Genomic DNA, 13,455 nt, shown 5'->3' on the forward strand with positions numbered 1-13,455 from the left:
ACAACAATGCCTCTGTGTTTCAGGTGCTCTTCGTTTTAAGAGAAAGATTATTGGATTAAAAGATGAATTTTACAACCGCTACATAATGAAAAGTTTTTTGTTTGAACCAGTAGTCAAAGCATTTCTCAACAATGGATCCCGCTACAATCTGATGAACTCTGCCATAATAGAGATGTTTGAGTTTATTAGAGTGGTAGGTTCTGTACTTTTTTAGTTAGAATTTTGGTTCTAATTGTTTGAGAAAATTGAATATGCATTATTGGTATTTTGGCTTACTTTGACATTAAATACTTAAGAGAAAAGTTTTAAAAGAAAACCAGTGTTACCAAAAGCTTGTGAGAGATTCAATTCAAACTAATAAAAATAAAAATAATATTCTCAGTCAGCAGCTATGAATCCTTTATAGGATAGTTTGAAAACTGATTTAACACTGTCATGGTGATCCTTTTAAGAAACTAAAATTATAGTTGACGGATAAGTATTTGGATGTGTTTTGTTTTTAACTTTGAAGTTTTCTGAATTTTTCTTGACTTTCCCCATGTATTTTAATAAACTCTTTATTCTCTAATAATATAGTAGACATTGGTGTGTGTCAGAATTATCTGTGGCATGCTTTTTTTAAATTATGGTAAAATATTCATAATATAAAATTTGCCACTTTAACCATTTTTAAAGTGTACAATTCATTGGCATTAAGTGCATTCACATTGTTGTAGAGCCATCACCACCATCTATCTCCAGCACTTTTCTGTAGCGTAATTTTAAAATATGCATGCCCAGATCCCACCCAGACTTACTGAAGTGAATAAGAATCATCTAGGGTGGGTACTGGGCATTCACTTTGGAAAGATCCATAGATAATTCTGAGGTACACCAAAAATTAGGGACTGAAATAGCCAATGTATATTATGCCCATTTTCATCATTTGATTATCTCTAAGATTGGATAATATTAGTAAGTTAAACTATTTTGGGCAGGTTTATGAATTAACTACAGTTAAGCCTCATATCTTGCTAAAAATATTTTTCCTATCATATTTTTTTTCTATAGGAAGATATAAAATCATTAACTGCTCATGTAATTGAAAATTACTGGAAAGCACTGGAAGATGTAGATTATGTACAGACATTTAAAGGATTGAAACTGAGATTTGAACAACAAAGAGAAAGGCAAGATAATCCCAAACTTGACAGGTAAATTACCACCTATTTGAATCTGTTCATTCAGTGACAAGTTGTATGGGGGTGGCTCTTGTTTGCTTGTTCGGTGTTATTTGGCTTGGCAGGGGAAGGGGAAATAAGCAGGTAGTAAACAGAAGTTTGTAGTTTTCTGTAATGGTCAATGTAAACGTTTCCTGAGGTTGTAGGTGGATACTAGTATGATTAGTAGACTTGCTGAGGCATGTATCAAGCTAGATAATGGAAAAGAAAAAAAAAACCAAACACTTATGTGGCAGTGAGGCTTCGTGTGTCCTAAGTAAAATCAGAATATTATCTTATTTGCTTTGGATTACTTTAAGGTCAGAAATTATTTTAAGAAATCTTGTACATTTTTCTAAACCTGAATTCTCGTACTTCCGGTTATTTTTTAAAATCCATAAATTGACTATTCCTAATGTTAACAAGTTTAATAACCGATCCATAATAGTACAATTTTGATAATAGAAAGTTTGATTCCAGTAGTTAACACTAGATATGGTGGAGTTTGTTTTTTAATTATATATTTGGTAAAATCTGGTTTTTCGTCAGCCTCTGTGTGTATAAATCTGTTTATCCCATTAATCTATTAAGACTATATCTAATTTGGAGCAATACTTGAAGACTATCTAAAGAAGTCTTTTTTTTTTAATAATAATTTTATTTATTTATTTATTTTTCCCCCAAAGCTCCAGTAGATAGTTGTATGTCATAGTTGCACATTCTTCTAGTTGCTGTATGTGGGACGCGGCCTCAGCATGGCTGGAGAAGTGGTGCATTGGTGCGCACCTGGGATCCGAACCCGGGCCGCCAGCAGCGGAGCGCGCGCACTTAACCGCTAAGCCATGGGGCCGGCCATAAAGAAGTCTTGATGAGTCTTTTTTCCCTTCCTCTCTTTCCTATAGTATGCGTTCCATTTTGAGGAATCATAGATATCGAAGAGATGCCAGAACACTAGAAGATGAAGAGGAGATGTGGTTTAACACGGATGAAGATGACATGGAAGATGGAGAAGCTGTAGTGTCTCCATCTGACAAAACTAAAAATGATGATGATATTATGGATCCAATAAGTAAATTCATGGAAAGGAAGAAATGTACGTTGAAAAGATGGGCAAGGAAAAACGAATGCTTTCTCATGCTAGGTTTATTCTTTATTTCTTGACAGAATGATTAGTATCAACTTTGTGTGTGTCATGATATAGATTTTAAAGATTCTGGTGCTTTATAGAATGTGAATTAATAGCTCTGTTGTGAAGGTATAGACTCAATTTTCTTAATTTGACTTGAGAAAGGAAGGAGAAGGAAGGGTAGGAACACTGAATATAATACTGAAAGTTTCATTCCTTCTCAGAAGTAAAATCCAGGGGATAATGGTGTTTAGTATTTTGCTAAGCTTTGTTCATAAGCTGAACTTCAGTGTTTCTCCCTAGCGAAGGAGTAAGCTAGTTAATTGTGTTTTAGTGCCACCTCATTTGGGGTGATTTTAAAAAGATGAGTATGGGTGACAACTATTGACAATATTCTCATTTTCAGTAAAAGAAAGTGAGGAAAAGGAGGTGCTTCTGAAAACGAATCTTTCTGGTCGGCAGAGCCCAAGTTTCAAGCTTTCCCTCTCTAGTGGAACAAAGACTAACCTCACCAGCCAGTCACCTGCAGCAAATCTGCCTGGGTCTCCAGGATCACCTGGATCCCCAGGATCTCCAGGCTCTCCTGGATCCGTCCCTAAAAATACATCTCAGACGGCAGCTATTACTACCAAGGTATTTTTTTTTGACTCCGAGGCCACCTAATTGAAGCTTTCTCAACAGTAATTGTTGTGACTGAGACTTTTTTTGGGTTACTGTCTTTTGGAACATACATGACCTAGAGAATAATTCCACCACCACCACCTGAACAAACCTGAAGTTGAGAAATTTCTGAAAGTTTTGATGACTAATACAGAAGTCTGAATATATTTTTATCTTGGTTATTTGCATTTTAGATCCTCAGGTTCAGACTTGTATGTGTCAGAACATTTAGAGAAATTTTAAAGCTCTCAATTATTCTTTATCAACTTTCCCAGTTAATACCCAGACAAAAACAGTGGGGAAAAGAATCCTAAGTTTATTTTGCCAAGCAAGGTTTATAAAAAAGAATTAACCATCTACTATCACTAACATTTCATATAAGAAAAGAACAAAATTTTAACACCAAAATGTAAGAAAGACATAATCTCAGAATAAAAACCAATTCTTTTGGCTGTCTTATTCTGCCCTGGACTAGCAATTAACAGGCTGGTATTTGGGATGCATTGAGCTAAATCAGGAATGTAATGCCCGTCCACAGTCCCTTTTCCACTGATGTGAGCTGGAGCCCTAATAGCTGAGAAGTGAATCTGAGAAATGGTGAAATGAAGGGGCAGGATGACCTGGCAGAGCCAGGTGACTTTTTCCATGGCCATCTAAACGTGTGTTACAGTGGTTTCTGGTGAAGGAACAAGGCTATAAAGGAAGCCCAGATGAAATGATGAGAAAGGGACAGGGCAGAATCACTTTCTTAACCTCTTGTCTTTTCTGCCCTCATTTCTAGTGATCTGTTTGTCTTCTGTAGTTTTCATTTTGATACTACTTAGACTTTGTTTAAAAAAATTTTTTAATGCATGAAGTCGTAAAACATTTAAAATCCAATAATGTTTCTATCTCTTGGGTGATTTTGCTAGGATTATAAACTACTTAAAATTTTGTTTTATCATGGAAAATTTAGGAAATAAAAATAATGAATTTCAATTATATACAATCTCATCACCTAGAAATAACCACAGTTAGTGTATGGGGGAGGGGTCTATATCATTTATCGAGACTTACAACATGTATTTGAAAATCTAGTATTTTTTTAAATAATCCTTATTTCTGAACAGGGAGGCCTCGTGGGTCTGGTAGATTATCCTGATGATGATGAAGATGATGATGAGGATGAAGACAAAGAAGACACGCTACCATTGTCAAAGAAAGCAAAGTTTGAGTCATAATAATGGCAACTGCCTATGATCGATCAGTACTTGTTGAAACTGGTTCTCTACCCCTCCCCACTACAAAATCCACAACAAAGCAGTGGTCTCTTGTGAATGACTGACACAGATCAGCCTCACACACTTGACTTCTGCTCATCAAGTGCCAATTCAATGGAGCAGGAGGAGGGGATATTATACATTTAGGGGAAAGACTTAAGCCTTTGAGCTCTCCAGCTTGGACCACACATTGCCCTTTTCTCAGGGAAGGAAATGGAAACAAAAAGCCAACAGGGCAGGGGTTTTGTAAGTGGAACTCTGGATTTACTGGTCAGTTGCTACAATCAGAATATGCTTTCTCGGACCATGTTTGAGACTCAGAAGAATAGGCTTTTCTGCCATAATTCTTCACTAGTTAAGAATGCCAGCAGTTTCTTTGTATAAAGAGACCTGCCTTTAAAATCGTACATTCTGAACATTTTAGTCAAGCTACAACAGGTTTGGAAAACCTCTGTGGGGGAGGGGCGAATATAAAGTTTCCTCTTTTTTATCTGTTCCCTTTGCCCTTCAAACTGCAGATTTTTTTTTTAAGTGGGGATTTGTCCCTACTTGATTAAAGATTGAGTGGAATTCTAGATGTGGTCATTTGTGTCATAATTTTTTTGTTTCATTTTGTTTTTGATTTTTTTTCTCCCCTGAGTGTATGCTTAGTTGTTGAGTATATATATTTGGGACCATTAAAACTTTTTTTGATGTAATATAACCTAACGTTGTGCTGGTACCTGTTTGACCATGTGTAATTTCTGTTCTACATCACAGTTCTTAAGTTGTTTAGAGTTTTATGAAAGATGGTATAGTTTTTATTGACAAAAGCAAAGTAATCTTACAACTATGTGCATACAAAAGCAATACTATTTTGTGACTAAATATTTTATATTAAAATTTACATCAGCAACTGTCTTGAGAATTCAGGGAAATAGGGTGGAGTTTAAAATTTCAACAGTTTTGTTACACCTAAAAAACGTGAAATTAGTATTCCAAAGAGATTCTGGAATTTCATATCTTGGGAAAATGACGGTACATTAAATCAAAATTGAGGATGGATGATTTAAAAATAACATATTTGACTTTTGAATAATAAAAAAAGTGAAGAGTAAGAGAAATTGTTTTAGTTGTATGTTTCTTTTTCTTTTCTTTTTTTTTTAACTTCTCCCTTTGGAATACCAGTTGAAGTTGTAAGTGGTGGTTCCTAAATAAATTCCTGGCCAGAGGACCATCAGATATCACCTTATTAAAACAGCATTTTTAAACAGGTTCTTTTTATTGTCTTAAGTGTGTTGAACTTTTAAGGAAATGAAAATAAGCATCTTAATTCCACACACCCTCACTTTTTTTAAGTAAAGATTTTAGAACTTACTGAAGAATGTATTTACAAATGTGAATAAAAATTCATATCCAAGAAAGGATACTATTTAAGCATCAGATACTCTGAGTATCTAGCAAGCACTGTGTGCTTCTAAGCCCTCGGTAAGTTCTAACTTGTGGTACCAAAAATAAGGTTATATTGAATAATTGGATAGAAAACCAAAAAGCAACAACTTGCTACAGTCATGAAGAGAGTTTTGTTGGCTGATTATTATTTTTTTTTTTTTAAACAAACTTTGGGTACATCATTAACTATAAGAGTTTAAGTTTGTTTCACTACAGTATAGAGCTACTTCTGGGTCCGAAGTTCTGGCTATTAACAATTGAAGTTAATCAACTTATCTTGCAAATAAAGAGAAGAAAAACTGAATAGGATCTAAGTTAATTATGTCTTTCTCTGTTACATAGAAGGTTCCATGTGAAATGTTTGTGCCTTAAACATCCAGTTTAAACTGACCTTTCTGACTGACTCTGGGAACACTTATTTGTTTTGATATTCTGAGGGTTCTTGGGTGGAGGGAAGAAGCATCCCTTGCCTTCATAAACCGTGGTCTGGTATATTAAAAAAAACAATGTTAACTACTAGGCCTTCAATCTTCAAGAGATCCCCTTTTATTGATGGACTGTGCATTTCCTTAGTTATTAGTAATTATGGTGACTGAAGCAGACACTTGACACAAGTTGCTGTAATAGGAGAAATGAGGTGTAAAGTAGCTTGTCATTTCATGGAGGAAGACTTAGTAAATTGCTAGAAATATAACTTGAACTGACACAGTTCCATCTGACTCAAAAGTCCATGCTCTTAAGCATAGACACTATCTCGATAACTAATGTGAATGGTTACAAATTGTTATTTTCCATTTTAATAATATCTGTTGGTTCTTTTGCTATTTTGCAATGTTTAAAATGAAAAACACATTTCACTTCCCACAGTGATTACTCAATTTCTGAAAAAGACAGATTTATAATTACTGCAGGAAACACCTTGACATCCTGTCTTGTCCAGAAATGGTACTCTGGCATTTTTTTGCTAGACTGAAGCCTGATGGTTTTTCCCTGCCTGATTGTACTCAGATCTGACACATAATTTTCTCCGGAACTTCAATTTGCAAGTCAATTTTTGTGAATTTGGAAATAAAGCGGGGAGGCATGGAGCAGGGACATTCCTTCTGTTTTTGTTCTTAATTGATTTAGCAGTGGTCTTTATAAAGTTTGCAAGATTAGAACAGCAAGGAATTTAAACTGGAAGATTTCTTTAAGTGGAAAACTTTTCAGGTTGTCAACCATAAATAACTTTGTTTCAACAGTATTGTCAAAATCCCTTTTGGATGAAAATTTAGACCTTAAATTCTTATATACAAGGTTATATTAACTTTTTCTGCCCTAACATCCATTTTGAGCAAGTGGATTATAAAAACAAATTTTTATACAATGGATTACTGTCTGTCATTATACTGGGACATTGAAACAACATGAGGAAATGGGGCAATCATTAGTATGTTGTGATACCCAATGCTAAATCAGTTTGATTTTTCTCTTTGGCCTTAATGCTTCATCTGGGCTCTTTAGAATAATTCTGGAAGGAAACTAGAGAGCCTCTCTTCAGATAGATAAATGTCTTAACTACTGTAGTCAGATGTCTTAGTCCTTAAAATAGCTCTGGTTGGAGAAAGAACTTTCCTTGACCTTTTCGCTCTCTTAAGTAAGTTCTTCCATGGACATAGGTAATAGTGATTTCTTCAACATGATGCTAAATAGGTTTTTGTTTAACTTCATTCTATTCCTACCATTCCAAAGAAACTACTCCAGTGTAGGTCACGTCCCACCTGCAAATTAATGGACCCCTTTCCATCCTTATATTACCTGACACTTAGGCAGCATTTGCAACTATCTCTCTACTGTCTTATTGATACCATTCTGTTGGCTTCTATGATACCATGTGCTTGAACATTTCTGACCTTTCTATCTTCTGACAGCTCACTTCTTTACCCCTTAAATGCTGGGATTCACTAGGGTTCCATCTTGGGCGCTCATCTTCCCAAGCTCCAGCCAGGCCACGTTACTTGTATGTCCCTGACCCAAGCATGCCGTGCCCGAAAAGACTGCCTTAACTTGTCATGTGCCTCCGAATGCTCTTCTTCCTGGCTTGTCTGCTGTTGACTCAACATTCATCTTTTAACATTCAAAAGTGTTGCCCTGACACTCTACTCCTTCCTTGAAGGAAGGGGTTATATCCTTTTCAACTTTGTATCCCTAGTATCTAGCATGATACCTAGCCCACAGATGGATCTCTGCAGTCTTACTGGATGAATGAAGGAAAGACTGAGTGATGTGCACACAATATACAGACTGGGAAAGTCTTTTAGCTGGTGCCCTTACAGAGTCAAGAGTTTGACTCATTCTTGACCATAAAGTTCCCTCTTTGATAAACGAAGAACTCGAGACCTCTGTCCTGTCCTTTGTTGAGCCTCAGGTTAGTAATATTAATGGGGTATTTTAGGTTCACAGAATTACCCTAGAGTCATTTCAACAACTCCTAAAATTATACTTATTTAAGCTTTCCTGGTCTATTCATCCCTGGCTCCAGCACCTCCAAATCCTTGACACTCTTTTTTTTTTTTGTGAGGAAGATGAGCCCTGAGCTAACATCTGCCAATCCTCCTCTTTTTGCTGAGGAAGACTGGCCCTGGGCTAACATCTGTGCCCATCTTCCTTCACTTTATATGGGGTGCAGCCACAGCATGGCCTGACAAGCGGTGCATTGGTGCGCGCCTGGGATCCGAACCCGGGCCGCCAGCAGCAGAGCGCACGCACTTAACCGCTAAGCCACGGGGCCGGCCCCTGACACTCTTCTTCTTGCTCTTTTGGTCATAGGTCTTCACGTGTAAGTACAGACCTCTGCTTTTATTGCTGGACCTAGCCATGAGCTATAGATTTCACAGACCACTCATCTATTGGTCTGATGTTTCTTTTTTTTTTTTTTTTTTTTTCCCCCCAAAGCCCCAGTAGATAGTTGTATGTCATAGCTGCACATCCTTCTAGTTGCTGCATGTGGGACGCGGCCTCAGCATGGCCGGAGAAGCAGTGCGTCTGTGCGAGCCCGGGATCCGAACCCGGGTCGCCAGCAGTGGAGCGCGCGCACTTAATCACCAAGCCACGGGGCCGGCCCAGTCTGATGTTTCTTAAATCTCATACTCTTAAACTTTTACATCTTGGTATATTTCCTGGAATGTGAGTTCCTAGAAGACAGGCCCAGATTTATGGGATTCTCTTTGCACAGCTATTAGTACAACGTAGATGGTGATTCGATATATAGGTAGGTGGGTAGATAGATTTCCTATACAGATTCAATGGACACTTTCCACAGGAATGATGAAAGGGATGCATTTTCTTCATTTCTGAAAGAATAACTCATATTAGAGCCTGAAAAATGTGATCCCTCAAAAATTATAGCATTTCATTCTAGCATTAAATACCTTTATACAGGAATGTATTCCTGTTCTCTTGCAGAAAACAAAAAAAGATCCATTAATTTTACTTGAATGCTACTGTGATTCATAAAGAAATTGCTACTTCAGGTTTTCTCATCCTAACTTCTCAAGCACTAATCTGAAGGAAGATAAGGAAATAATGACACTTTATTAACCAACCTCCAAGATGGTTCTGTTTGGCTCACACTGTGAGAGGTAGGAGTCCCGCCAAAACTAAGAGCCCAGAAACATCTGGCACTTAGAATGCTTGGGTGGCTTTCAAAAAGTCAGGGCAGACAATGTGAAGAATTGTTATTAGTGAAAACCTTTCACCCAAAGCCCCTCCATTCAACCCCTGTGATGACCTATTTTGGAAGACTAGAATGGGAGGGAGGGGATAGAATAAACAAGAGGCTGAATGAGCACTCAGGAAACTTCACTCACAATATGTGTTCCATGCATGATGGTTGATCAATTGATTCTAAGAACACATTTCCTGGTAAGTGGTGACAAGTTGAATGGCAACAGCATAGTCAGAACCGCCTGGGTTTGAATTCTTGCTACTGAGACCTTAGGCAAGTTCCTTGAGCCTTGGTTTCCCCATCTGTAATGGGAGTAACATTACAAGTGTGAGGACTGTCGAACAGATGTATATATAAAGCAACTATCCCAATGGTAGATACTCAGTAGATGGGAGCTATTTAATATATTAATATAGTCCAAATCTGGAGGGAGATGGCTATGATAGACTTTTTCTTTAAAATGTGAAAGTATCTGTTTTTAGGAGTCATTCACAGTCTATGCAGTGGGGGGTCAGCATACAGTATACTGGTTAAAATTATACATCTGGGAATGGCAGAGTGAGGAGCTTGGCAAATCCTCCCCAAAAAAAGCAATTTAAAAATTGGGCAAAATTGTCAAAACCAACCATTTCAGGACTCTGGAAATTAGACAAATGCATATAACAAATTGAGAAGAGTTCATTCAAGAATCTCGGTAACAGCAGTGAGAGTCTGTGGCATTCCAGTGTGGGGTTCTCCCCACTTCCCACTCCTTCCTCAGCTCAGCTGGCTGAGTAGTTCTACCAATGCAAGACAGCTGTGAAAACAGGCAGTTTCACTACTAGAAGCGGCCGATTTGGAGTGAAGGAAAAAACATACACACCCCTAGTGGTTCACAGAAACAGCTTGACCAAGGAAAAAAAAAAAAGTCAAATTACTAAAATCAGAAATGAAAGACATTTGGTTGGGTCACTGTTACCAACTTTACAGAAATAAAAAGGATTATAAAGGAATACTATGAATAATTGTACACCAATAAATTAGATAACAGATGAAATGGACAAATTCCTAGAAAGATGTAAACTACTGAAACTAACTCAAGAAGAAATAGACAAAAATCTGAACAGATTGATTACTAGTAAGGAGATTGAATCAGTAGTCAAAAACTCCCCAACAAAAAAAAGTCCAGGACCAGACAGCTTCTCCAGTGAATTCTACCAAACGTTTAAAGAATAATTAATACCAATCCTTCTTAAAATCTTCCAAAAATTAGAAAAGGAGGGAACACTTCCAAACTCACTTTACAAGGCCAGCATTATCCTAATACCAAAAATCAGACAAGAACACCACAAGAAAAACTACAGGCCACTATCCCTGCTGAACATAGATGCAAAAATACTCAACAAAATATTAACAAGCTGTATTCAACAATACATTAAGAGGGATCATACACCATGATCAAGTGGGATTTATTCCAGGGATGCAAGGATGGTTCAACACCTGCAAATCAATGTGTTACATCACATGAAGAAAATGAAGGATAAAAATCATATGATCATCTCAATAGATGCAGAAAAAGCATTTAAGAAAATTAAACATCCATTTATGATAAAAACTCTCAACAAAGTGGGTATAGAGAGAACTTACCTCAACATAATAAAAGCCATATATGACAAGCCCACAGCTAACATCTCAATGCTGTAAAGCTAAAAACTTTTTTTTTTTTTTTTTAGAAACAAGACAAAGACGCCAACTCTCGCCACTATTATTCAACAGTATTGGAAATCCTACCATAACAATTAGGCAAGAAAAAGAAAGGGTATCCAAATCAGAAAGGAAGAAGTAAAAAACTGTCACTATTTGCAGATAACATGATATTATATAGAGAAAAATAAAGACACCACACAAAAACTGTTAGAACTAATCAACAAACTCAGTGAAGTTGCAGGATACGAAATCAATATACAAAATACGATGTGTTTCTATACACTTTTAATAAACTATCAAAAAGAGCTTAAAAAAATCCCATTCACAACTGCATCAAAAAGAATAAAATACTTAGGAATAAATTTAACCGAGGAGGTAAAAGACCCGTACACTGAAAACTATAAGACATTGATGAAAGAAACTGAAGACACAAACAAATGGAAAAATATTCCATGCACGTGGGATTGGAAGAAATAATATTGTTAAAATGTCCTTACTACCCAAAGCAATCTACAGACTTAAAGCAATCCCTATCAAAATTTCAATGGCATTTTTCACAAAAATAGAAAAATCAACCCTAAAATTTGTATGGAACCACAAAAGACCCCAAATAGCCAAAGCAATCTCGAAAAAGAACAAAGCTTGAAGCACCATGCTTTCTGATTTCAAACTATATTGCAAAGCTATAGTGATTAACAGAGCATGGTATTGGCATAAAAACAGACACATAGATCAATGGAACAGAACAGAGAGCCCATAAATAAACCCACGCATATATGGTCAATTAATTTATGATAGAGGAGCCAAGAATATACAATAGAGAAAGGAGAGTCTCTTCAATAAATAGTGCTGGGAAAACTGGACAGCCACGTGCAAAAGAATGAAACTGGATCACTATCTTACATCATACACAAAAATTAACTCAAAATGGATTAAAGATTTGAACATAAGACCTGAAACCATAAAACTCTTAGAAGAAAAAAACATAAGCAGTAAGCTCTTTGACATCAGTCGTGGTGATAATTTTTTGGATCTGACCCCAAAAGCAAAAATAAACAAGTGGGACTACACCAAACTAAAAAACTTCTGCACAGCAAAGGAAACCATCAACGAAATGAAAAGGCAACCTACAGAATGGGAGAAAGTATTTGCAAATCATGTATCTGATAAGGGGTTAATAACCAAAATATATAAAGAACTCATACAACTCAACAGCAAAAAACAATATGATTAAAAAGCAGGCAGAGAATCTGGATGGACGTTTTTCCAAAGAAGACATACAGATTGCCACAGACACATGAAAAGGTGCGTGACATTACGGATCATCAGGGAAATACAAATCAAAACAAAGAGATATCACCTCAAAACTGTTAGAATGGCTATTATCAAAAAGACAAGAGACAACAAGCATTGGTGAGGATGTGGAGAAAAGGCAACCCGTGTGTGCAGTTGGTAGGAAGGTAAATTGGTGCAGCCACTATGGAAAACAGCATGGAGGTTCCTCAAAAAATTAAAAATAGAACTACCATATGATCCAGCAATTCCACTTCTGGGTATCTATCCAAAAGAAACGAAAACATTAACTCAAAAAGATATATGCACCCCCATATTCATTGCAGCATTATTTACAACAGCCAAGACATGGAAGCAATCTAAGTGTCCACTGATAGATGAATGGATAAATAAAATGTGGTCTATATATACAATGGAATAATATTCAGCCATAAAAAAGAAGGAAATCTTGCCATTTGCAACAACACGGATTGACCCTGAGGGCATTATGCTAAGTGAAATAAGTCAGAGAAAGAAAAATACCATATGATCTCACTTATATGTGGAATCTTATTAAAAAAACAAAACAAACAAACAAAAAAACTGAACTCATAGATACAGAGAACAGACTGGTGGTTGCCAGAGGCGAGGGGTGGAGGGTGGGTGAAATGGGTGAAGGGGGACAAAAGGTACAAAATTCCAGTATAAATAAAGTCATGAGGATGTAATGTACAGCAGAGTGACTATAGTTAATAACACTGTATTATATATGAAAGTTGCTAAGAGAGTAGATCTTAAAAATTCTCATCATAGGGCTGGCCCCATGGCTTAGCAGTTAAGTGCGCGCGCTCCATTGCTGGCAGCCCAGGTTCGGATCCCGGGCACACACCGACGCACTGCTTCTCCGGCGATGCTGAGGCCGTGTCCCACATACAGCAACTAGAAGGAAGTGCAGCTATGACATACAACTATCTACCGGGGCTTTGGGGGAAAAAATAAATAAAATTTAAAAAATAATTCTCATCATAAGAAAAAAACTTGCAACGATGTGTAGTGATGGACCTTAACTAGACTTTTTGTGGTGATCATTTTGCAAAATATACAAGTATCGAATTA

At 36.7% G+C, this 13,455-nt stretch overlaps 1 protein-coding gene across 4 annotated transcripts in view; it reads left to right on the forward strand.

Annotated features, from left to right (window-relative positions):
* The window catches only part of PPP4R3A (protein phosphatase 4 regulatory subunit 3A), a 37,452-nt gene extending 32,633 nt beyond the window's left edge, over window positions 1–4,819 (forward strand). For all 4 annotated transcript variants that reach the window (XM_014790495.2, XM_004434204.3, XM_087448043.1 and 1 more), the window contains exons 11-15: window positions 24–193; window positions 1,051–1,193; window positions 2,102–2,292; window positions 2,732–2,958; window positions 4,095–4,819. In XM_014790495.2, the coding sequence (XP_014645981.1) occupies window positions 24–193; window positions 1,051–1,193; window positions 2,102–2,292; window positions 2,732–2,958; window positions 4,095–4,205 (842 nt within the window). In that variant the 3' untranslated portion in view covers window positions 4,206–4,819. The remainder of the gene's footprint in view (window positions 1–23; window positions 194–1,050; window positions 1,194–2,101; window positions 2,293–2,731; window positions 2,959–4,094) is intronic.
* The last annotated feature ends 8,636 nt before the right edge of the window (window positions 4,820–13,455 follow it).

The sequence above is a fragment of the Ceratotherium simum genome, chromosome 24 (genome assembly GCF_057802395.1).
Source record: "Ceratotherium simum simum isolate JZ-2026a chromosome 24, ASM5780239v1, whole genome shotgun sequence".
Taxonomy (NCBI): domain Eukaryota; kingdom Metazoa; phylum Chordata; class Mammalia; order Perissodactyla; family Rhinocerotidae; genus Ceratotherium; species Ceratotherium simum.